The sequence below is a fragment of the Macaca fascicularis genome, chromosome 14 (assembly GCF_037993035.2).
Source record: "Macaca fascicularis isolate 582-1 chromosome 14, T2T-MFA8v1.1".
NCBI classification, from domain to species: Eukaryota; Metazoa; Chordata; class Mammalia; order Primates; family Cercopithecidae; genus Macaca; species Macaca fascicularis.
Window position 1 is genome coordinate 76,098,495 of NC_088388.1, and position 22,961 is coordinate 76,121,455.

Consider the following 22,961-nt stretch of genomic DNA (forward strand, 5'->3'; position numbering starts at 1 on the left):
AAGTGGAAGGGAAGGGCATATGGGGTCAGGACAGGGCCTTGCAGGGGAGCAGCCTACATAACGACTTCTTTGGTCTTTACCTGCTGGGGCCAACCTGGTCTGGGTCTGGGGTTTGGGGAGCTTGAGCTCAAGATGTGCTTTAAGTGGCTTAAAGGGACCCACTGAGATTGGGGTGGGTTGGGAGGAAGTGCTGGACATCAGGCTGGGAGGTGAGGACCTAAGTGTGCATGAGCTGGGCGTCTAGAGGCGGCATCAGCTTCTGGGCTGTAACTAGGGCCAGTGGAGCCACAGCGGCCCTTGCACCCGCCAGAAACATCTTGGCTCATCAAGACACATCCAAGAACCCCAAGAACAATGCTGCCTTGGGTTAAATCTTCATGTCCAGTGGGTGCCAGTAAAATTTTACTTTGTGACCAGCATGGGACAACCAGGTATGGCCATGACTGGAGTAGGTCTGTGGGTGAGGGCTTCAGACTGGGAAGGTGTGACTAAGGGGTGGGGCATCCTTGGGCTATGGCTGGGATGAGCACCTAGAGAAGTGACAGTGGAGAATCCCCTTGCTGGGAGGGTTTGTGATCTGCCCTCAAGGTCACATACTTCAGCAGAGCCAGGTCCTGCTGCTTTTCATACACTCCAGTGTCTGGGTCATCAGCATCTATGTGCCTGTCTACCCAGGGAGTGCTATTCCTGATTTCCCTAGCTGTTAGTGTAGGACTGGCTGGTGTGTGTAAATGGAGGCCCCAAACCAGAGAGCCCTGCTTTCTGGGACAGTAATGTGGCTGTTAGAGGACACAGCTCCACAGGTAGCCCAGGAGAGATCTGAGCCCGAAGGAAGATGCTATGGTAGTCTGCCTTACATCACCATCATAAAGAAGAGGCTCAGGTCCAGAAAGGAAGTGTAAGTGGGAAGAGCTCAACTCGCGGCTTCTAACTTTGGGCTCCCAGATAGAAGGGCCTCCAGATACTTGTTCTAAGCTCTGGTTTCCCCTCAAAGCCAAAAGCTCTTGAGTATGCATGGATTGTACCCACCCTCTTATTAGGGAATCAGCAAACCACAGGCTATCAGGAAGTAGCCCACTGCACAATAGGGCAGATAATGTGGGGTGGGGATGAGATCTTTGTCCCTGACCCATGCCCCTCATTCTCTGGCCCAGAGAATAAGATCACTCAGATGGCATCACTATTGCCCCCACGCCCCAGCCTTCATCACCCTGGTTGATCACGAGGGGTCTAAAGAATAGACCACTACCTCTGGCTTCCTGAGAGGTTGCCTTTACTTATATGCACAGTCACTTCTTTAGCAGAGAATATTATGGAGGTGTTAGAATGAGATAAACTTGACAGCAACCAGTTCCAAGACCACACACAACAGTTTTCCCCTTGCCTAGCCCCTTGAGATGCATTCTTGATAGAAAGCTAGATCAGAATGGTTCCCCTGAGAGCCTCAATGGCCCTTCTGTGTGCCTTTACCAACCACTCCCCACCATCACCACCCTTAGGCAGAGAGAGGAAGAGGAAGAAGCAGGGGAGATGTGGATAATTCTTCTTTGGAAACATAGAAGGATATGTCAGATGCAGTGGAATATATTGTGACATAGGATTCTTTGGAGTATTCGGCCATGGGGATCTCTTAGAGGTCTCTTATTTAAGGATAGGGGACCTCTACGGAGGGCATGGTTGGCTTATCCACCTTCAGGGTGGGCAATGTAGTTTGAAAGGTAGCCTTACTTTTAGCCTGCCTGGAGGGTGCTTGGGTGACTTCAAAGACTGTGGTGGGCATCGGTGGTTGAATGTCATGCTTGCCAGGTTTCAAAGGTGTGACAGCATTCTTGATAGGTACTAGTTTCTTGGATGGTGCTGCAAAATTGAAACGGCCTTGGTGTTCCTTTCCACTCTTGGATAAAGCTGGGTAGAGGGCTGCTAGAGTCCAAGGACTTTCCACAACTCGGGCAGGTTTCATGGCTATGTGCAAATCTTCCTCATTCTCACTTCTACTCTGAGTATCTGTGGGATAGAAAAGACACAAACACAGATTCCTCAAATGTCACTTCTCCACTCTCTGCCAGTCATGTGTGAAATTCAAGTTCTCTCTTAAATGTTAGCCCCTCCCTTACCCATTCAGGTTCTTTCCTCCAAGCTCTCCCCCCTACTTCAGGCTTTGTGCAAACTTTATTATGGCCCTCCAATTCAGCCTGGGGCTGGGGCTTAAGAATCTACTGCATGAGGCTCTAGCTCACCATGGAAATCCTCAGAAAGCAGAGATTGACATTTGCTTAAAGTTCAAGTATTCCATAGCCATTAGTTTAGAAAAATGAGGGCTTCCCTCAATTAAAATTAGGGCTTTTTAAAGGGCAGAGACTTTGTCTTGCTTGCCACTACATATACAGTGCTCAGAAGTGTTTGTCACACAGTAAATGCTCAATAAATACTTTGTCCTACAGAAAAAAAAAATAGATGGTAGATACTTCTAATAATGGAGCTAGGAGATCAAGACCAATCCTTCTACCAAAGACAAATTAAAAACTGGATGATATACAAAAACAAGAAAATATCTTAAAATTATCTAGGCGTTCACAATATACAGAAAAACTGCGTGGCCAAAATCTAGAAGAGTGTGAGAATCCAAAGAAACCCAGAACTCAGGTTTGGTTTTGTTTTCTGCTTAGATTTACATTTTTATTACTTTCATTTTTAAAACTTTTAGTTATAAATATTCAAAGTTGTTTTTTTTTTTTTAACTTGAGTGTAATTCAATCTGGAAGAAACAGCTACAAACAGGAGCTTCACGAGCTTCCTTTTTTTGTTAGCTTTATAGGAGAAAGGGAATTTTTAGATCAATTCCGTGACATGTTTATAATACTAAATTTTCTAATTCATGAACATGATTGCTCCATTTATTTGGGTATTCTCTCTCTCACTGAAGTTTTGTAGTTTTCAGTGATCAATCATATGCCTTCCCTTGTGAAGGCTTTTTTGATTAAAGTCTATTTTTTCTGATATATTTTTCTGATCTAAGGGATATATACCTTACAAAGGCTGTGAATCTTTGGGGTTATCATAGGATAGCTACTGCTCTTTATTATATTATACTTTAAGTTCTAGGGTACATGTGCACAATGTGCAGTTTTGTTACATATGTATACATGTGCCATGTTGGTTTGCTGCACCCATTAACTCGTCATTTACATTAGGTATTTCTCCTGATGCTATCCCTCCCCCATCCCCCCACCCCATGACAGGCCCTGGTGTGTGATGTTCCTCTTCCTGTGTCCAACTGTTCTCATTGTTCAATTCCCTCTTATGAGAACATGCGGTGTTTGGTTTTCTGTCCTTGTGACAGTTTGCTCAGAATGATGGTTTCCAGCTTCATCCATGTCCCTACAAAGGACATGAACTCATCCTTTTTTATGGCTGCATAATATTCCATGGTGTATATGTGCCACATTTTCTTAATCCAGTCTATCACTGATGGACATCTGGGTTGGTTCCAAGTCTTTGCTATTGTGAATACTGCCACAATAAACATACGTGTGCATGTGTCTTTATAGCAGCATGATTTATAATCCTTTGGGTATATACCCAGTAATGGGATTGCTGGGTCAAATGGTATTTGTTGTTCTAGATCCCTGAGGAATCGCCACACTGTCTTCCACAGTGATTGAACTAGTTAACACTCCTACCAACAGTGTAAAAGCTTTCCTGTTTCTCCACATCCTCTCCAGCACCTGTTGTTTCCTGACTTTTTAATGATTGCCATTCTAACTGGTGTGAGATGGTATCTCATTGTGGTTTTGATTTGAATTTCTCTGATGACCAGTGATGATGAGCATTTTTTCATGTGTCTGTTGGCTGCATAAATGTCTTCTTTTGAAAAGTGTCCGTTCATATCCTTTGCCTACTTTTTGATGGGGTTGATTTTTTTCTTGTAAATTTAAGTTCTTTGTAGATTCTGGATATTAGCCCTTTGTCAGATGGCAGATTGCAAAAATCTTCTCCAATTCTGTAGGTTGCCTGTTCACTCTGATGGCAGTTTCTTTTGCTGTGCAGAAGCTCTTTAATTAGATCCCATTTGTCAATTTTGGCTTTTGTTGCCATTGCTTTTGGTGTTTTAGTCATGAAGTCCTTGTCCATGCCTATGTCCTGAACAGTATTGCCTAGGTTTTCTTCTAGGATTTTTATGGTTTTAGGTCTAACATTTAAGTCTTTAATCCATCTTGAATTAATTTTTGTACAAGGTGTGAGGAAGGGATCTGGTTTCAGCTTTCTACATATGGCTAGCCAGTTTTCCCAGCACCATTTATTAAATAGGGAATCCTTTCCCCATTTCTTGTTTTTGTCAGGTTTGTCAAAGATCAGATGGTTGTAAATGTGTGGTATTATTTCTGAGGGCTCTGTTCTGTTCCATTGGTGTATATCTCTGTTTTGGTACCAGTACCATGCTGTTTTGGTTACTGTAGCCTTGTGGTATAGTTTGAAGTCAGGTAGTGTGGTGCCTCCAGCTTTGTTCTTTTTGCTTAGGATTGTCTTGGCAATGCCTTGTAAGTTGGATTCCTAGGTATTTTATTCTCTTCGTAGCAGTTGTGAATGGGAGTTCACTCATGATTTGGCTGTTTGTCTGTTACTGGTGTACAGGAATGCTTGTGATTTCTGCACACTGATTTTGTATTCTGAGACTTTGCTGAAGTTGCTTATCAGCTTAAGGAGATTCTGGGCTGAGACAATGGGGTTTTCTAAATATACAATCATGTCATCTGTAAACAGGGACAATTTGACTTCCTCTTTTCCTAATTGAATACCCTTTATGTCTTTCTCTTGCCTGATGGCCCTGGCCTGAAATGCTTCCAGTTTTTGCCCATTCAGTATATTGGCTGTGGGTTTGTCATAAATAGCTCTTATTTTGAGAAATGTTCCATCAGGAGCTAGTTTATTGAGAGTTTTTAGCAGGAAGGACTGTTGAATTTTGTCAAAGGTCTTTTCTGCATCTATTGAGATAATCATGTGTTTTTTTGTCATTGATTCTGTTTATGTGATGGATTATGTTTATTGATTTGCATATGTTGAACCAGCCTTGCATCCCAGGGATGAAGCCAACTTGATCTTGGTGGGTAAGCTTTTTGATGGGCTGCTGGATTCGGTTTGCCAGTATTTTATTGAGGATTTTCACATCAATATTCATCAGGGATATTGGTCTAAAATTCTCTTTTGCTGTTGTGTCTCTGCCAGGCTTTGGTAACACGATGATGCTGGCCTCATAAAAAGAGGTAGGGAGGATTCCCTCTTTTTCTATTGATTGGAATAGTTTCAGAAGAAATAGTACCAGCTCCTCCTTGTACCTCTGGTAGAATTCGGCTGTGAATCCGTCTGGTCCTGGACTTTTTTTGGTTTGTAGGCTCTTAATTAATACCTCAATTTCAGAGCCTGTTATTGGTCTATTCAGAGATTCAACTTCTGAATTTGGGTGGGTAACCCGACCTTTCTCTCTTTAGTTTTGGGAGGGTGATCTTTGCTAGTTTAGTCTTGAGAGGGTGTATGTGTCCAAGAATTTATCCATTTCTTCTAAATTTTCTAGTTTATTTGCGTAGAGGTATTTATAGTATTCTCTGATGGTAGTCTGTATTTCTGTGGGATCAGTGATGATATCCCCTTTATCCTTTTTTATTGCATCTATTTGATTCTTCTCTCGATTCTTCTCTCTTTTCTTCTTGCTAGCAGTCTATCAATTTTGTTGATCTTTTCAAAAAACCAGCTCCTGAATTCACTGATTTTTTGAAGGGTTTTTTTTTTTGTGTGTCTCTATCTCCTTCAGTTCTGCTCTGATCTTAGTTACTTCTTGCCTTCTGCTAGCTATTAAATTTGTTTGCTCTTGCTTCTCTAGTTCTTCTAACTGTGATGTTAGGGTGTCAATTTTAGATCTTTCCTGCTTTCTCTTGTGGGCATTTCCCTCTACACACTGCTTTAAATGTGTCCCAGAGATTCTGGTATGTTGTGTCTTTGTTCTCACTGGTTTCAAAGACCATCTTTATTTCAGCCTTCATTTCGTTATGTACCCAGTAGTCATTCAGGAGCAGGTTGTTCGGTTTCCATGGAGTTGTGCGGTTTTCAGTTTCTTAATTCTGAGATCTAATTTGATTGCACATGGTCTGAGAGATAGTTTGTTGTGATTTCTGTTTTACATTTGCTGAGGACTGGTTTACTTCCAACTATGTGGTCAATTTGGAATGAGTGTGATGTGGTGCTGAGAAGAATGTATATTCTGTTGATGTTGGGTAGACAGTTCTGTAGATGTCTGTTAGGTCCACTGGGTGCAGAGCTGAGTTTAAGTCCTGTTGATATCCAGGACTTGTTAGCCTTCTGTCTCGTCCATCTAATATTGACAGTGGGATTTTAAAGTCTCCCACTATTATTGTGTGGGAGTCTAAGTCTCTTTGTAAGTCTCTAAGGACTTGCTTTATGAATCTGGGTGCTCCTGTATTGGGTGCATATATATTTACGATAGTTAGCTCTTCTTGTTGAATTGATCCCTTTACCATTATGTAATGGCCTTCTTTGTCTCTTTTGATCTTTGTTGGTTTAAGGTCTGTTTTATCAGAGACTAGGATTGCAACCCCTGTTTTGTTTTGATTTTTTTTTTTTTTTTACTTTCCCTTGGTAGATCTTCCTCCATCCATTTTGAGCCTATGTGCGTCTCTGCACATGAGATGGGTCTCCTGAATACAGCACACTGATGGATCTTGACTCTTTATCCAATTTGCCAGTCTGTGTCTTTTAATTGGAATATTTAGCCTATTTACATTTAAGGTTAGTATTGCTATGTGTGAATTTGATCCTGTCATTATGACGTTAGCTGGTTATTTTGCCTGTTAGTTGATGCAGTTTCTTCCTAGCTTTGATGGTTTTTACATTTTGGCATGTTTTTGCAGTGGCTGGTACCAGTTGTTCCTTTCCATGTTTAGTGCTTCCTTCAGGAGCTCTTGTAAGGCAGGCCTGGTGGTGACAAAATTTCTCAGCATTTGCTTGTCTGTAAAGGATTTTATTTATCCTTCACTTATGAAGCTTAGTTTGGCTGGATATGAAATTCTGGGTTGAAAATTCTTTTCTTTAAGAATGTTGAATATTGGCCCCCACTCTCTTCTGACTTGTAGAGTTTCTGCCCAGAGATCCGCTGTTAGTTGGATGGGCTTCCCTTGTAGGTATCCCGACCTTTCTCTCTGGCTGCCCTTAACATTTTTTCCTTCATTTCAACCTTGGTGAATCCAATGATTATGTGTCTTGGGGTTGCTCTTCTTGAGGAGTACCTTTGTGGTGTTCTCTGTATTTCCTGAATTTGAACGTTGGCCTGCCTTGCTAGGTTGGAGAAGTTCTCCTGGATAATATCCTGAAGAGTGTTTTCCAACTTGGTTCCATTCTCCCCATCACTTTCAGGTACACCAATCAAATGTAGATTTGGTCTTTTCACATAGTCCCACATTTCTTGGAGGCTTTGTTCGTTTCTTTTTACTCATTCTTCTCTAAACTTCTCACTTCATTTATTAATTTGATCTTCAATCACTGATACCCTTTCTTCCACTTGATTGAATCAGCTACTGAAGCTTGTGCGTGTGTCACATAGTTCTCCTGCCATGGTTTTCAGCTCCATCAGGTCATTTAAGGTCTTTAAGGTCTTCCCTACACTGTTTATTCTAGTTACCCATTTGTCTAATCTTTTTTCAAGGTTTTTAGCTTCCTTGCAACGGGTTCGAACATCCTTCTTTAGCTCGGAGAAGTTTGTTATTACCGACCTTCTGAAGCCTACTTCTGTCAACTTGTCAAAGTCATTCTCCATCCAGCTTTGTTCTGTTGCTGGCGAGGAGCTGTGATCCTTTGGAGGAGAAGAGGCACTCTGGTTTCTCCCCATCTTTGTGGTTTTATCTACCCTTGGTCTTTGATGACGGTGACCTACAGATGGGGTTTTGGTTACGGATGTCCCTTCTGTTGATGCTGATGCTATTCCTTTCTGTTTGTTAGTTTTCCTTCCAACAGTCAGGTCCCTCAGCTGCAGGTCTGTTGGGGGAGTTTGCCAGAGGTCCACTCCAGACCGTTTGCCTGGGTATCACCAGCAGAGGCTGCAGAACAGCAAATATTACTGCCTGATTCTTACTCTGGAAGCTTTGTCTCAGAGGGGCACCTGGCTGTATGATGTATCAGTTGGCCTCTACTGGGAGGTGTCTCCCAGTTAGTCTACATGGGGGTCAGGGACCCACTTGAGGAGGCAGTCTGTGCGTTCTCAGAGCTCAAACACCACGCTGGGAGAACCACTGCTCTCTTCAGAGCTGTCAGACAGGGACGTTTAAGTCTGCAGAAGTTTCTTCTGCCTTTTGTTCAGCTATGCGCTGCCCCCAGAGGTAGAGTCTACAGAGGGAGGCAGGCAGGCCTTGTTGAGCTGTGGTGGGCTCCACCTAATGTGAGCTTCCTTGCCACTTGCAAGCCTCAGCAATGGCAGATGCCCCTTCCCCAGCCAGGCTGCGGCCTCACAGTTCCATCTGGATTGCTGCACTAGCAGTGAGCAAGGCTCTGTGGGCATGGGACCTGCCGAACCAGACACAGGGTATAATCTCCTGGTGTGCTGTTTGCTAAGACCATTGGAAAAGCGTAGTATTAAGTCTGGAGTGTCCTGATTTTCCCGGTACAGTCTGTCACGGCTTCCCCTGGCTAGGAAAGGAAAATCCCCTGAGCCCTTGCACTTCCCAGGTGAGGCGATACCCTGCCCTGCTTCTGCTTGCCCTCCATGGGCTGCACCCACTGTCCAACTGGTCCCAATGAGATGAACCAGGTACCTCAGTTGGAAATGCAATCACCCGTCTTCTGCATCGGTCATGCTGGGAGCTGCAGACCACAGCTGTTTCTATTCGGCCATCTTGGAACAGACCTCAGGATAGTTATCTCTCTTGATTAGGTTATGCTATATGACAAAGGTTCTGGGATAATTACTCTGATTATTTACATTATATTACATAGACTTCATCATAGCAGACTGGAGAGAGATTCTCTTGTTGGCTTTGAAGAAGTAAGCTGCCATGTTGTGAGGACCATGTGGGTAGGACTTGAGGGTCACCTCTAGGACCTCAGACTAAAACCCTGCTAACGGCCATTGAGAAAACAGAGATGACTTCACTTCTACAACTATGAGGAACTTAACACTGCTAACAAGCAGTGAGCCTGGAAGAGGCCCATAAACCTCAAATAAGATTGTAGCCCCAATTGATACCCTGTAAAGACTAAGGAACTATCTAACCCATGTCTGTGAGATAATATATTTGTATAGTGTTAAGCTGCTAGGTTTGAAGTAATTTTTTAAAATATAGCAATAAAAAACTAATATAGGCTGGGCAGGGTAGCTCGCATCTGTAATTCCAGTGCTTTAGGAGGCCAAGGCAAGCGGACTGCTTGAAGTCAGGAGTTTGAGATCAGCCTGGGCAACATAGTGAGATGCCATCTCTACCATTTTTTTAAAAAAATTAGCCAGTCATAGTGGTTTGTGCCTATGGTCCCAGATACTAGGGAGGCTAAGGCAGGAGGATTGTTTGAGCCCAGGAGTTCAAGGTTGCAATGAACCATGATCATTCCACTATATTCCAGACTTGGTGAAAATGAGACCTTGCCTCTAAACAAACAAGCAAAACAAAAAACTAGTACACACAGCAATTGAATCTATCTAAAAATAAAGGAAATTAATTAAATATTTTAAATGACTACTCAGAAGACTGAGGCAGGAGAATCACTTGAACCTGGGAGGTGGAGGCTGCAGTGAGCTGAGATCACGCCACTGCACTCCAGCCTGGGCGACAGAGCAAGACTCTGTCTCAAAAAAAAAAAAAAAAAAAAAGTCTCAGTAACCTATGGGATAATAAACTAACATCTGTGTAACTGGAATCCCAGAAAGCAGTAGGGGAGCAGAGGCAGAAAAATATTTGAAGAAATAAAGACTAAAATTATGTCCAATTTGATGAAAATTATACTCCGACAGATCTAAGAATTTCAGCAAACCCTAATCAACATAGTCTCTCCCTCTCACATGCACACACACACACACGCACCAAGTTAAGCCATAATCAAACTACTAAAAACCAATAATAAAAGGAATAATCTTAAGATGTAGCCAGAGGAAAAAAGACATGTTACAAACAGAGGAACAGGGGTAAGACAACTGAAAACTTTACATAAGAAACTACATAAGACAGAAGACAACAAAATTGACTTAAATTGCTGAAAAATACACCCTCACACTAGAGAGGCCTTCTGGTGGTGGACATGGGTGCAGCAGTAGGTGCAGCAGTATGTGCCAATCCTGGAGGTGGTATGCGGCAACAAATGGCACTCTGTCTTTAGCAAATGAAGCTCCATTCTCCTCAACTTGAATGGATCTGGGCTGTGATTATGGCTGAGGTCTTGACTTCTGTCTAGTCTTCCTTGTTCCTTCCCTGATTCTAAACTTGGTCCTGCACCTTCTAGGTATCTCTCTGAGGTACTCAAATAGCTTTCCAATGCCTTTTATTTCTGCTTAGATCAAGAAAAACTGGTTTCTGTAACAGGCAACCTAAGAGCTCTTAAAAACAGAAAATCCTTCATTTATTTTCTACTCACCTTTTCTTATCACCATTTCAACACAGTAGTGGGTAGGGTCAAGTTAACTGAATACTTTTTCTAAGCCACCTCTTTTATCTAGGTTTATATAGTTCTTCAATTTTACTTTCAAAACTTCTTTCCCAGTCATGTTTCCTCCTCATCTCCATGTTTTATCACTTCTTGACTGGACTATTGTTATGGGCTGAATTATGTCCCCCCAACTCCAATTTCATATGTCAGAGTCCTAACCCTCAGTGTGACTGTATGTGGAGATAGGGCACTTCAGGAGTAATTAAGGTTAAATTAAGCCATAAGGGTGGGGCCCTAATCCAACAGGACTGGTGTCCTTATAAGAAGAGGAAGAGAGACCAGAGATCCTGCTCTCCCAAGCACACACAGAGGAAAGGCCATGTGAACGCACAATGAGAAGGCAGCTGTATTCAAGCTAAGAAGACAGTGCTCACTAGGGCTCCTCACCAAATTTGCCAGCACCTTGATCTGGGACTTCTAGCCTCCAGAACTGTGAGAAAATAAATTTCTGTTGTTCAAGCCACCCAGTCTATGGTATTTTGTTATGGCAGCCCTAGCTTACTAAGGAACAGCTACTGATACAAGCTAGCTGGAATCATCAGTTAGTTTCAGACTTCTAACATAGCCAGTAGAGTCATCTTAAATTCCATGTAACTTGTAACTCAAGTAACCATGTAACTTGAGATCTCCCTGCCTCAGATCTAGGTAAATTTGGCTTAAACCTTCAGTTGCACAGCATATGAAAGACCACTGCCTTCTATTTAATTTATTCAAATTTCTAAACTTAGTTTTTCATGATCCCTGAGGATCCATTCCTGCAACCCTAAGTATTGTATCAGTTCCACTCATCTGCCAGCTGGTACATGGAATATCAGGAGCTTCACCATTGTCCATAAGAAATTAAATTAACTCATGATTTTGTGACTGTTCCAACTTTGTCTCCAGGAGTTGCAGAAGGAAATTATATCCCACACCGCACAGTCTTCTGCCTCCCAGATGGTTTCCCTTTGACACTGCATTGGCTTCCAAAACTAGTAACTCACTGTGTGATCATCCTCACAACCCTCAGAGAAATAAACTATAGCATCCCTTCCCTATACTAAGCCTAGTTCACTTCCTCAGTCCTTTACACAGAAATCTAACCATATCGCTTCCTTGTGTGAATGAAAGTGATATGCCATCTCCTAATTGCCAATAAGAAGTGACTTGACTCTAGTTTAAGCAATTCCAGGACCGCTGAAGTTTTCTTCCTCTAGCCTCCAACATATATCACCCATAAATGATACCCATAAAGCACCTTTCCCCTAATAGGCACAGCAGCTACTCTGTCCGGGACCTAGATGCCTTGCCCAATGATGTCAACTGCTATACTTTTACCTTCTTCCTCACTGCTCTTTGAGGGCTAGCCCCTCCTCTCTCTCAGGGCACCCTCCACAGACATCTTTCGGTTATCTTCAGCCCCTATCTAAGTGCCTGGCACAAAGTGTGGACTCAGTGGCTGTATGATACATGAATATATGAAGAAGTAAACACCCATGCTTGAAATCTTCCAAGGGGCCTCATTGCTTAGAGGATGAAATCCAAAATCTGAAGCCTGACGTAGAGAGTCCTCCAGAATCTGTGCCCAGTCCATACTTACCCTGGTCCCACCCCCAACTTTCCAGACACCCTCAGCTCTTGTCAGGGACATGAAAAGCAGCCTCCGTCTCCTGGAAGCAATGGGTAGGGATGAAGAGACAGGAGTGGGCTAGGCCTTTGACTTTACCTGTGAGAGTGCTGGAGGTTTCAAACAATTTTTCTTTTATAGTCTCTCTCCGCCTAGAAGGAAGCAGACCATCCATGAAATGAAGGGGTCTAAAGAACCATGGTCTCCTCTAACATTCCTCCTCCAGGATCTTCTTCCCCCTTCCATCTTGAAACTTACAATCCTATAGCATTTGCCTGCAAGGATTCCCAAATGTAATATTCTTGTACAGATAAAAAGATTATGGGCCGGGCATGGTGGCTCACACCTGTAATGCCAGCACTTTGGGAGGCTGAGGCAGGCAGATCACCTGAGGTGGGGCCAACATGGTGAAACCCCATCTCTACTAAAAATATAAAAATTAGCCAGGCATGGGCCAGGCAGGGTGGCTCACGCCTGTAATCCCGGCACTTTGGGAGGCCAAAGCGGGCAGATCATGAAGTCAGGAGTTCAAGACCAGCCTGACCAATATGATGAAACCCCATCTCTACTAAAAATAGTAAAAAAAATTAGCTGGGTGTGGTGATGCCTGTAGTTCCAGCTACTTGGGAGGCTGGGGCAGGAGAATCGCTTGAACCCAGGAGACAGAGGTTGCAGTGAGCCGAGATCACGCCACTATACTCCAGCCTGGGCAACAGAGCAAGACTCCATCTCAAAAAAAAAAGAAAAAAAAAATTAGCCAGGCGCAGTGGCAGGTGCCTGTAATTCCAGCTACTCGGGAGGCTGAGGCAGGAGAATCACTTGAACCCAGGAGGTGGAGGTTGCAGTGAGCCAAGATCATGCCACTGCACTCCAGCCTGGGCAACAGACTGAGACTCCGTATCAAAAAAAAAAAAAAAAAAAAAGATTATGGCCCAGAAAGCATCAGTTGTTTTCCCAGGGTCACCTAGCAACTAAGGGACAAAGCCAGAGCTAAAACCCAATCTTCCTGGCTTATGAACTTGCTCTTTGCACACTGCTATGCCCAGTTTCATGGAAGATGGGAAGGTAGAGGCACTTGTTCTGGACAATATTCAAGCCCTGTCCTCTTTCAGCTGCTCCACATTGAATCCATAGTAATAGGCTTGACTAAGCTTTAGTGACAGTCCCTATCCTGAAAATATTATCTTGTTTTGGGGAGGTCAAAGGGGTGTGAGGAACTGCAGACAGCATAAGAGAGGTTCAGATTATAAATGCCATCTTGCCATGTGGGATTACGGGAAGACCATAACTGTTATTTTTCTCAATTTCCTATAATAATCCATTTATTTTGGAAAAACTTCATTTAAAATTACATATATACTTACCAGTGAAAACAAAATATGGCAACAATAAAAAGCACAGAAATGATATCTACAAGGAGCCATATGAACATATAGAACTTTGGTGTCTGAAAAACATAAAACAAACCACAGTGAAAGAACTTTAGTTAGAAGGGATTTGGGATCATATGATCTAAGTCCCTTGCTCTGCTGCCAGGGCTGGAGGAGGAGAGGAAGAGGGGATAGACAGGCCAAGGAACCTAGAGTGATGTGGCATTCTCAAACACAGAGAGTCCCTGCAAGTATCCTAACAGTCACCCTTATACATGCAAGGGGGCTCTAGAGGGAACAGAACACTTCACACCTTTCATCTCACCTTTCATCTCCCAAAACAGAGGGCAGAGGGGGTCCCAGAGAAGACACACAACAAGTCTATTCTGGACCCAAGACCACAGTCCAGGTTCTTGACTTCTACTGCTGTTTTCAAGGCATGGCTTCTCAAACCTGGCTGTGCAGCCAAGTCTCCCTGGGCAGCTTTTAGTAATACAGGTTTCTGGGTCTCCCTAGACACCTAAGGAATGAGGATCTTTGCATTTTTAACACATTCCCAGGTGATGCTGAAACCATGTGTCTGTAAGCCAGCATTTGGGAACCATTGTTCTAAAGTATCACACTTCAATTAAGAATGCTGAAGTACAATTACCCCTTACCTACATGCCCCTGCTCTATGCTCCTTGCCCAAGTCACGTATTTCCCAGAGCTCTGTCTTCTGGGTCCTGTCATTGAGTTTGATGCTCCCTTTCTACCTCCATTGTGCCCTCTCCAATTCCACTTGATGCTAATAGGGCTGGCACATTTTATCCTTTCTCAGGCCACTCTCCACCCTATCCCAAGGTCTTTCCTTGAGCTGAATAACAAAATTAATAACAACACTAATGATCATAATAATAACAACTAACAATGAGCAATTAACAGGAGCCAGGCAAAGAAACTTAGTTTCTCTTTTCAAAGAAATTTAGTTTCTCTTTTCAAAGAAACTAAGTCAAATACTTTGAAAAGCTCAATGAGGACAAAATAGATCATTAAAGAATAAACTGCAATTAGATTAGGTGTAGGTGAAACACTACAAGGGTTTGAGGGATTATAAAAATCTAGGTAGATTACTCATTCAGACTGATTCTCCTAATGACTTTAAGTTCTTGTTCTGTTTAAAAGAAACAATTAGAAATCCTAGCTAGTTCATCTGGATGTTTAAATGAGAGAACATAAAACTCAATCAGCAAAAATATCCTCAAAGAAATGACTTTCAAAAGGTGAACGAATATTTTAAAATAAAATTTGTGAAGTATGTATGTGGTACACTGTTTATAAAAATGACCACAAAATTCCTTCCAAACCTGTATGTAGGCTCCTACACAACGTGACTTAGCTGTGCCTCCCTATCAAGAGGTGAAGTCTGTTTTGCTCCCACCCTGAATCTGAACTTGGCCATGTGATTTTCCTTGGCCAATGGAACATCAGCAAACGTAACACTGGGAGAACTTTGAAAAGTCCACGTGCTTTGGGGCTTGCTCTCTCTTGCTATTGGGAACCCGTCTCCGCCAGGTAAACACACTCCAGCTAGCCGCCCTGAGGATGAGCGACGACATGAAGAGAAACTCAGTCATACCAGGTGAGCCTCTAGACATATGAACAAGGCATCCTAGACTATCTAGCCCAGCTGACCTGGCTCAAACCAGAGACACCACCTAGCCATCAGCCAGAATTGAGACATGACAAATATCTGATTAAGACACTAAGTTTTAGGTAGTTTTTATTCAGCATTAAAAGCTAACTGATAAAGTGTATATCATTTTTAAATGATTCCTCACTTTAACTTTCTCAATTACGAGACCAATGACCAGACCAGATTATGCTGGACACAAATGTGTGTTTCTACTGCACTATTATTATCCCCAATTTTCAAAAAGAACAAAAAAGCCAAAAACCACAAACAGGTTAACTAATATTTCCACATTCACACAGTAAACAGTGGAGCCCAGATCTGAATCTAAATCTCAATCAGTCTAACTCTGGAGTATAGGCTGCCTGTTAAGGCCCCTGGGACACCAGCCCCACCCTCCCTGAATAAAATGACGCATGGCATAGGCTGGGAGCCATGTATTGGGTCCTTTAAAAATGCCTAGACCAGCCGGGCGCGGTGGCTCAAGCCTGTAATCCCAGCACTTTGGGAGGCCGAGACGGGCGGATCACGAGGTCAGGAGATCGAGACCATCCTGGCTAACACGGTGAAACCCCGTCTCTACTAAAAAAATACAAAAAAACTAGCCGGGCGTGGTGGCGGGCGCCTGTAGTCCCAACTACTCGGGAGGCTGAGGCAGGAGAATGGCGTGAACCCGGGAGGCGGAGCTTGCAGTGAGCTGAGATCCGGCCACTGCACTCCAGCCTGGGCGGCAGAGCGAGACTCCGTCTCAAAAAAAAAAAAAAAAAAAAGAAAATGCCTAGACCAGGTGTGGAAGGAAGATTGGTTTTTTTTACATATATCCTTTTAAACTTTCTGAATTTTGAATCACATGGATTTATCAATTTAAATATTAAAATGAAAAAAATACATTCAGAAATAGTAGCATCATTTAAGTAAATGTGTACCTCCCAAAGGGACAACTTTGAGACATTACTGATTCAGGGGATAGGATTATGGAGGAGTGTGCTGCTTTCTAAATTATGCATTTTTGTAATGACTGGATTTTAAAATGTTAGAAAAATACACAGTATATACATGAAGGGGAGTTGCGTGGGGACAGGTGGGTGGAAAGGCTCCACCTGTGCTGCAAAGCTCCCTTCAGGGCCATCTCCAGAAATCTGACCAAGCCACCATAGTAAGAAGTAAGCGATTTCTCCTTTCTACCAGAGGGCCTGGATGCAGTTACTGGCCCTGTAAGACTGTGCCCTTGACCCTGATCCCTTTTCCCCTGGTCCTGACCCTGAACAGGTCAGAAGCTCAGGCCAGTGAGGGTGGAGATCTGGAGGAGGTGACTTGAGGCCCCTTCCCTCTTAGGCTTCTCTGACAAAGGTTTTAACTTTCAAGGCCATTTGGAGTTTGGGCTATTACTTGGGATTGGACTCTTAAATTCTGAAGTGAGGCTTTTTGATGACTAAAAGTGAACTTCTAAAAGTTATCTAAGAGTGACTGGAAAAGCTACAGGACCTGAGTGAGATTTCATTCAGGGGCAGAGAAAGACCTACATCACAGACCAGGTTTAAAGAATCAGTGCAACGAAATTAAACTGTTTTCTGTTGTATGCTATTGTATCCCACTCAGTCAACCTACTCTCTATACAGATAAGAACAAGTTCTGTAGCAGAACTGGTTAGCTGGGGCTCCTTCCACAGATAGCGATAGGATATGGCTGGGATTGTAAACCGAGTCTTCAGGTTCTCAAGCCTCTGGCAGTAAGCAACAGAGGCCTAGAACAGGCAACTGGACACTGGCTACCCTCTTCAAAAGCAATTTGTTAGGGCACACAGTTTCCACTTTGGAGTCAAGTATGCTTGGTTTTCTCCCCACTCTCCATGCCGTTGTCAACTGTTGCCATGCATCTACAAAGGTGGGGCTACAATAACAAAACTCTGAAGTCAGATCTCATTCTGAATCCTACCTCACGAGACCATATGCAAAGATATCTTTGAGCTTCAGTTTCCTCATGAAGGTAACAATGGCTAAATCAAAGGGTTAAATGACATAATGCATGTAAACGACATTGTAAGGATTCAATAAATGTCAATTATTATAACAACACTAATTTTTGCCTGAAAATCCCAGAAGGATCTGTGTGAGAGAATGGAAAATACCACGTCTCCAATATTTATAGAAGTCTGTGCTCTTAAGTGGCTCCCCAGGGGACGGCACAGTGGGCAACACAGGGCTGGGGGGGCCTGCACTGCTATCGTAACAAGCCTGGAAGAACAATCTAGACAACCAGCTCACCATGAAGAAGTGAGGGTGATTAAGCTGACTCAGGAGCCCAATGTTGTCTGTGGTCACTGAGTTAATCCTGGAGCACCAGGCCAGTGAGAAAAGCCAAGGCTCATTGATGGTGTATACGTTGATACGGATGTTAGCTGCTTTATAATCTCTGGAACAAAAACAGAATCCACAGGGGATTTAGATCAAGTTTCATTCTTATCATCTAAATGGGGAACAGCCAGCATGTTTGTGGAAGGCTGTTGCCCAAACCACCAGAAGAAGCTGGTCCAGGGACAATTCATGATACGATGTGACAGAATGGGCTCATGGTACAATAAGATAAAGGATTGGATTTAGCACCTCTGCTCCTGTAGCAACAGTGGTGTGCTGGCAAACCAGATGTCCTAAGGAGAATAATAAAAAGGAAGAAAGAAAACATATTTTTAAAAAGAAGAAGAAGAAAAGAAAGAATGGGGAAAAGGAAAAAGGAAAAGGAATGCCTTATTGTAGCATTTGCAAATTTCCATGATATAAACCCTCCTATCATAGCCAACTGTAAGCTACCATTGATAGAACCAATTTGCAGAGTTTCTGAATATTTAAAAACAAGCTGGTATGAGCTGGCTCTGGCATGCTACTGTATAGCAGCACCTATATACTTGCTTCTATCAGAGCACTTATCACCCCCTACTCGAATGATCTGCTCACTTACCAGTCTTCTTTACTTGACTCTAAGTAAACTAAAAGCAGAGACTATGTCTTATTTGTCTCCAGATACTCAATACCTAGAATAACACCAGGATCCACAAATATTAATTGAAAAAATAAATAAATGAGTACCAATCTGGTGAACTTATTAAATTTCAAATATAAAGAATTTTTGAAAGTATCGAAAGTAGGGGGAATAAAAACTAATTTTTCCCATGGCACTATATGTCAGTGGGTACTTGTGGACCGCTTATAGAAACAGGAAGAAAATAAGTGGAGGAACACCTAGTAATTCTAGCTAAGTTGTCATTTCCAGGGATTCAATTTCTCAGAAAACATATCTTGTAAGTGCCTTCAAAAATTTTTTTCATCTCTGAAATGGTATGGCATATTGGAACTGCTCTGTACAAGCCTGGGTTTGAATCCCAGCTAGGTCATCTTAGTACATTCTTGGCCTCAGTATAGTAACTGTAAAATAATAATAATGCCTCCTTAACAGAGATGCCAGCAATTAGTTATCCAATGTTAGAATTGTCTCTGAGCCAATCCCTGCAGATAACATAAATTTTAAAAATAAATTAGGAAAAAAATAGTAAAAAGTTACTTTTTACCTTTTGAAACCAAAACTCAAAAACCAATCACATTCCTTGTTTAAATTTTAAATTCAGGAGATACATGTGCAGGTTTAATACATGGATATATTGCATGATACTGAGGTTTGGACCCACTACCCAAATAGTGAACATAGTACCCCATAGGCAGTTTTCCAACTCTTTCCCTTGTCTCTCCCTCCCCCATTTTGGACTCCTCATTGTCATTTCCATCTTTATGTCCATGTGTACCCAATGTTTAGCTCCCATTTATAAGTGACAACATGTGGTATTTGATCTTCTGTCTTTGCACTAATTCACTTAGAATAATGGCCTCCAGCTACATCCATGTTGCTGCAAAGGACATGATTTTGTTCTTTCTTATGGCTGCATAGTATTCCATGGTGTATATGTGCCACATTTTCTTTATCCAGTCCACCACTGATGGGCAGTTATGCTGATTCCATGTCTCTGCTATTGTGAATAGTGCTGCAATAAACATACAAGTGCAGGTATCTTTTTAGTAGAACAATTTATTTTCCTTTGGGTAGATGCCCAGTAATGGGATTGCTGGGTCAAATGGTAGTTACATTTTTAGTTCTTTGAGAAATCTCTAAACTGCTTTCCCCAGGGGCTGAACTAATTTATATTCCCACCAACAGTGTCTAAGCATTTCCTTCTCTCTACAACCTTGTCAATATCTGTTATTTTTATTTATTTTTTTACTTTTTAGTAATAGCCATTCTGACTAGTGTGAGATGGTATCTCATCAGGGTTTTGATTTGCATTTCTCTGATGATTAGTGATGCTTAGCATGTTTTCATATGTTTGATAGTTGCTTGTATGTCTTCTTTTGAGAAGTGTCTGCTCATATCCTTTGCCCACTTTCTTAAACAAACGGAGTGACATACGTGTTCATGGATTGAAAATTCAATGTAGTAAAGATGTCAGTTCTCCCTCAAATTGATCTGTAAGTTTGATGCAGATCCTATAAAATTCTCAGCAAGGTTTTTTCTGTACAATCAGGCAAGTGGATTATAAAATTTATATGGAAAAGCACAGCCCTACAATAATTAAAACAATCTGAAAAAAAAAAAATAGTGCGAGAGGGAATCACTCTACCTGATGCTAAGACTTACTATATAGCTACAGTAATCAAGCTAGTGTAGTATTAGAGAATGTGATTTATGGACACATAAATCAGTGGAACAAAACTGAAAACCATACAATAGATCCATACAAATGGGACAAATGATTTCTGACAAAGGTGCAAAAGCAAATCAATGGAAGAAAGATAGTCTTTTCAAAAAATAGTGCTGGAGTAACTAGACAGCTATGGTTCCTAGAGAAATCAGTAAAAAAGAACCGAAAGATGTAAAAAGTCAGCCAGAGCCAGACATGGTAGCTCATGCCAATAATCCCAATGCTTTGGGAGGCCAAGGCAGGAGGATGGCTTGGGGCCAGGAGTTTGAGACCAGCCTGGCAACACAGTGAGACCCTGTCTGTACAAAAAAAAATTTTTAAATAGCCAGGTGTGGTGGCACATGCCTATAGTCCTAACTACTGTGGAGGCTGAGGCAGGAAGATGGCTTGAGCCTAGTAGTTCGAGACTACAGTGAACAATGATCACATCACTGTACTCCAGCTTGGGTGACAGAGCGAGACTTTGTCTCTATTTGAAAAAAACAAAAAAACAAAAAACAACTTAAAAAAATAGAAGAGATAGAATGAGATACTAAAAAATGATTAACTAAAAAATAAAAAGAGAGGACAGGAGTGACCAAAAAACCCCACAAGGAATAGAAAGAACAAATAGAAAAAAAATAGCATGATGGTAATGTAAACCCAACTAAAGGATGTGAACTAAGTTTTTTTTTCAGGTTCACTATTGTTAACCTTGTTCCCTCCCTCTTTTTCTTGTTATTATACTTTTAAGTTCTAGGGTACACGTGCACAACGTGCAGGTTTGTTACATATGTATACATGTGCTGTGTTGGTTTGCTGCACCCATCAACTCCTCATTTACATTAGGTATTTCTCCTAATGCTATCCCTCCCCCCTCCCCCCACCGCATGACAGGCCCCGGTGTGTGATGTTCCCCATCCTGTGTCCAAGTGTTCTCATTGGTGAACTAAATATTAATGGATCAAACATTGCAATTAAAAGTCCGAGATTGTCCTACTAGATATAAAAGAACTCACACAATTTTGTTTATAAGAGATGTACTTTAACGATGCAAAATGGTTGAAAGCCAAAGGACAGAAAAAGACATACTAAGCAAACACAAATTATAAGAAGGCAGTGTGGCAATATTAATACAACAAAAAGTAAACTTTAGATAAGATTAATTACCTTAAACAAGGGATATTTCATATTGAAGGGGACAATTCACCAAGGTCTAATAATCCTAAGTGCAAATGCACCCAATAAAAGAGTTTCAAAATACAAGAAGGAAAAACACACACACACACACACACAAATCAACAATCACAATTACAGCTGGATATGTTAACAGTTGGATATATATAGGTAACTGACAGATATATACAGTTTGGTATATATTGGTAACTGACAGATGGCAGTATAAGGAACCATTCATTTTTCTTTGATTGGGGAAGTTGCTCCCAGAAGAAAGAAGGAGTAAGTCTTGATCTTGAGAAGTCTGAGAAGTTTCCTTCTCAGCAGGATAACTTGATCTTTTGTAAATAGAATAATATTATTTACTAGGAAGAGTAGCCTTATATGTAATGTTCTTAAAAGGATGTTCCTGGTTAAGTATTTCTTTATTATGTATTTTGTAAATAAACATGGAACAGATTTATGAAGCATGGGTCCCTGGAGAATGACACATAAACTAGATTACTCTCTGGGACTATCAAATAGAGATGTTTCATGACTCAACTGCTCCCCTTATGTGTGAGTTAACCCTGCACAAACTCACTTGGAGGCCTCATCTATTATCTGGGTCACAGAGTATGTGTCCAATAAATGAAGATACCTGCACAGCCACAGTCAGTGTCTCTCCTTGCTTTGTTTGAGCCTCCTGATTGCCTGCTGTATCCTTGAACTTAATGATAAATCTCGGCAGTAGGTAGGTTATCTGATATATGAATGTTTGATCTGCAATCTAATCCTTTGTATTAGCTCAACAGAAAAAGGAAGAAAAAATGAATATGAAATTTTCAAAAAGCCTATCAACCAACTTGAACTAATTGACATTTATAGAATACTACACCCAACAACTGAAGAGGGCACATAATCTTCAGAGGAACATGGGAAGCTCACCAAGATAAACCATACAGTGAGCCACAAAACAAGTTTAGAATTTAAACCATAGAATTTAAAAGGGTTGAAATTATACAGGTTTGTTCTCTGGTCACAATAAGCTTAGATTAGAAATCAATAACTGAAGTAACTAGAAAATCCTCAAGTGTTTAAAAAGTTAGCGATACATTTCTAAATAATCTACAAGTCGAATGAGAAATGAGAAAATTTTAAATATTTTAAGTTGGATAACAAAGAAACAATATATCAACATCATTTGTGGGAGAAAATTAAAGCAATGCTTACAGTAAATTGATAGCTTTAAGGCTGGGCGCAGTGGCTCATGCCAGAGGTTGCAGTAGTACATGCCACTGTACTACAAACTGGGCGACAGAGTGAGACCCTGTCTCAAAAAATAAAAATAAAAAATAAATAAGTTTATAACTTTAAATGTTTACATTAGAAAGAAGATCTAAAACAGGTCACCTAATTGTCTACCCTAAAAAAGCCATCTATTAGCAAGAACAGCAAATTAAAACCAAAGTCTGTACGAAAATTATAAAGAGCAGAAATCAATGAAATAGGAAAGTAAAGCCACAATAGGAAAAACACAACAAAGCCAAAATTCAGTGTTTTGAAATGATTAAAATTCATAAACCCCTAGCAAGACTGATCAAAAGAGAAAAAATAAAACTTCCAGTATCAAAATACATTAGAACTAAAGGTGGCAGTTGCACAACAATGTAAATGTACTAAGTGCCACTGAATTGTTCACTTTAAAATTTTATGTTAAGCTGGGCACGGTGGCTTATGCCT

General features: G+C 41.5%; 1 protein-coding gene across 1 annotated transcript in view; it reads right to left on the reverse strand.

The window, feature by feature from the left end:
- Positions 1-1,256: 1,256 nt before the first annotated feature.
- GDPD4 (glycerophosphodiester phosphodiesterase domain containing 4) overlaps positions 1,257-22,961 on the reverse strand; it is an 85,352-nt gene continuing 63,647 nt past the window's right edge. Inside the window, exons 14-17 of the mRNA XM_005579162.3 lie at positions 17,605-17,752; positions 13,663-13,745; positions 12,398-12,450; positions 1,257-2,004 (exon numbers count right to left, since the gene is read on the reverse strand). Of these exons, the coding sequence (XP_005579219.3) occupies positions 1,646-2,004; positions 12,398-12,450; positions 13,663-13,745; positions 17,605-17,752 (643 nt within the window). The 3' untranslated portion in view covers positions 1,257-1,645. The remainder of the gene's footprint in view (positions 2,005-12,397; positions 12,451-13,662; positions 13,746-17,604; positions 17,753-22,961) is intronic.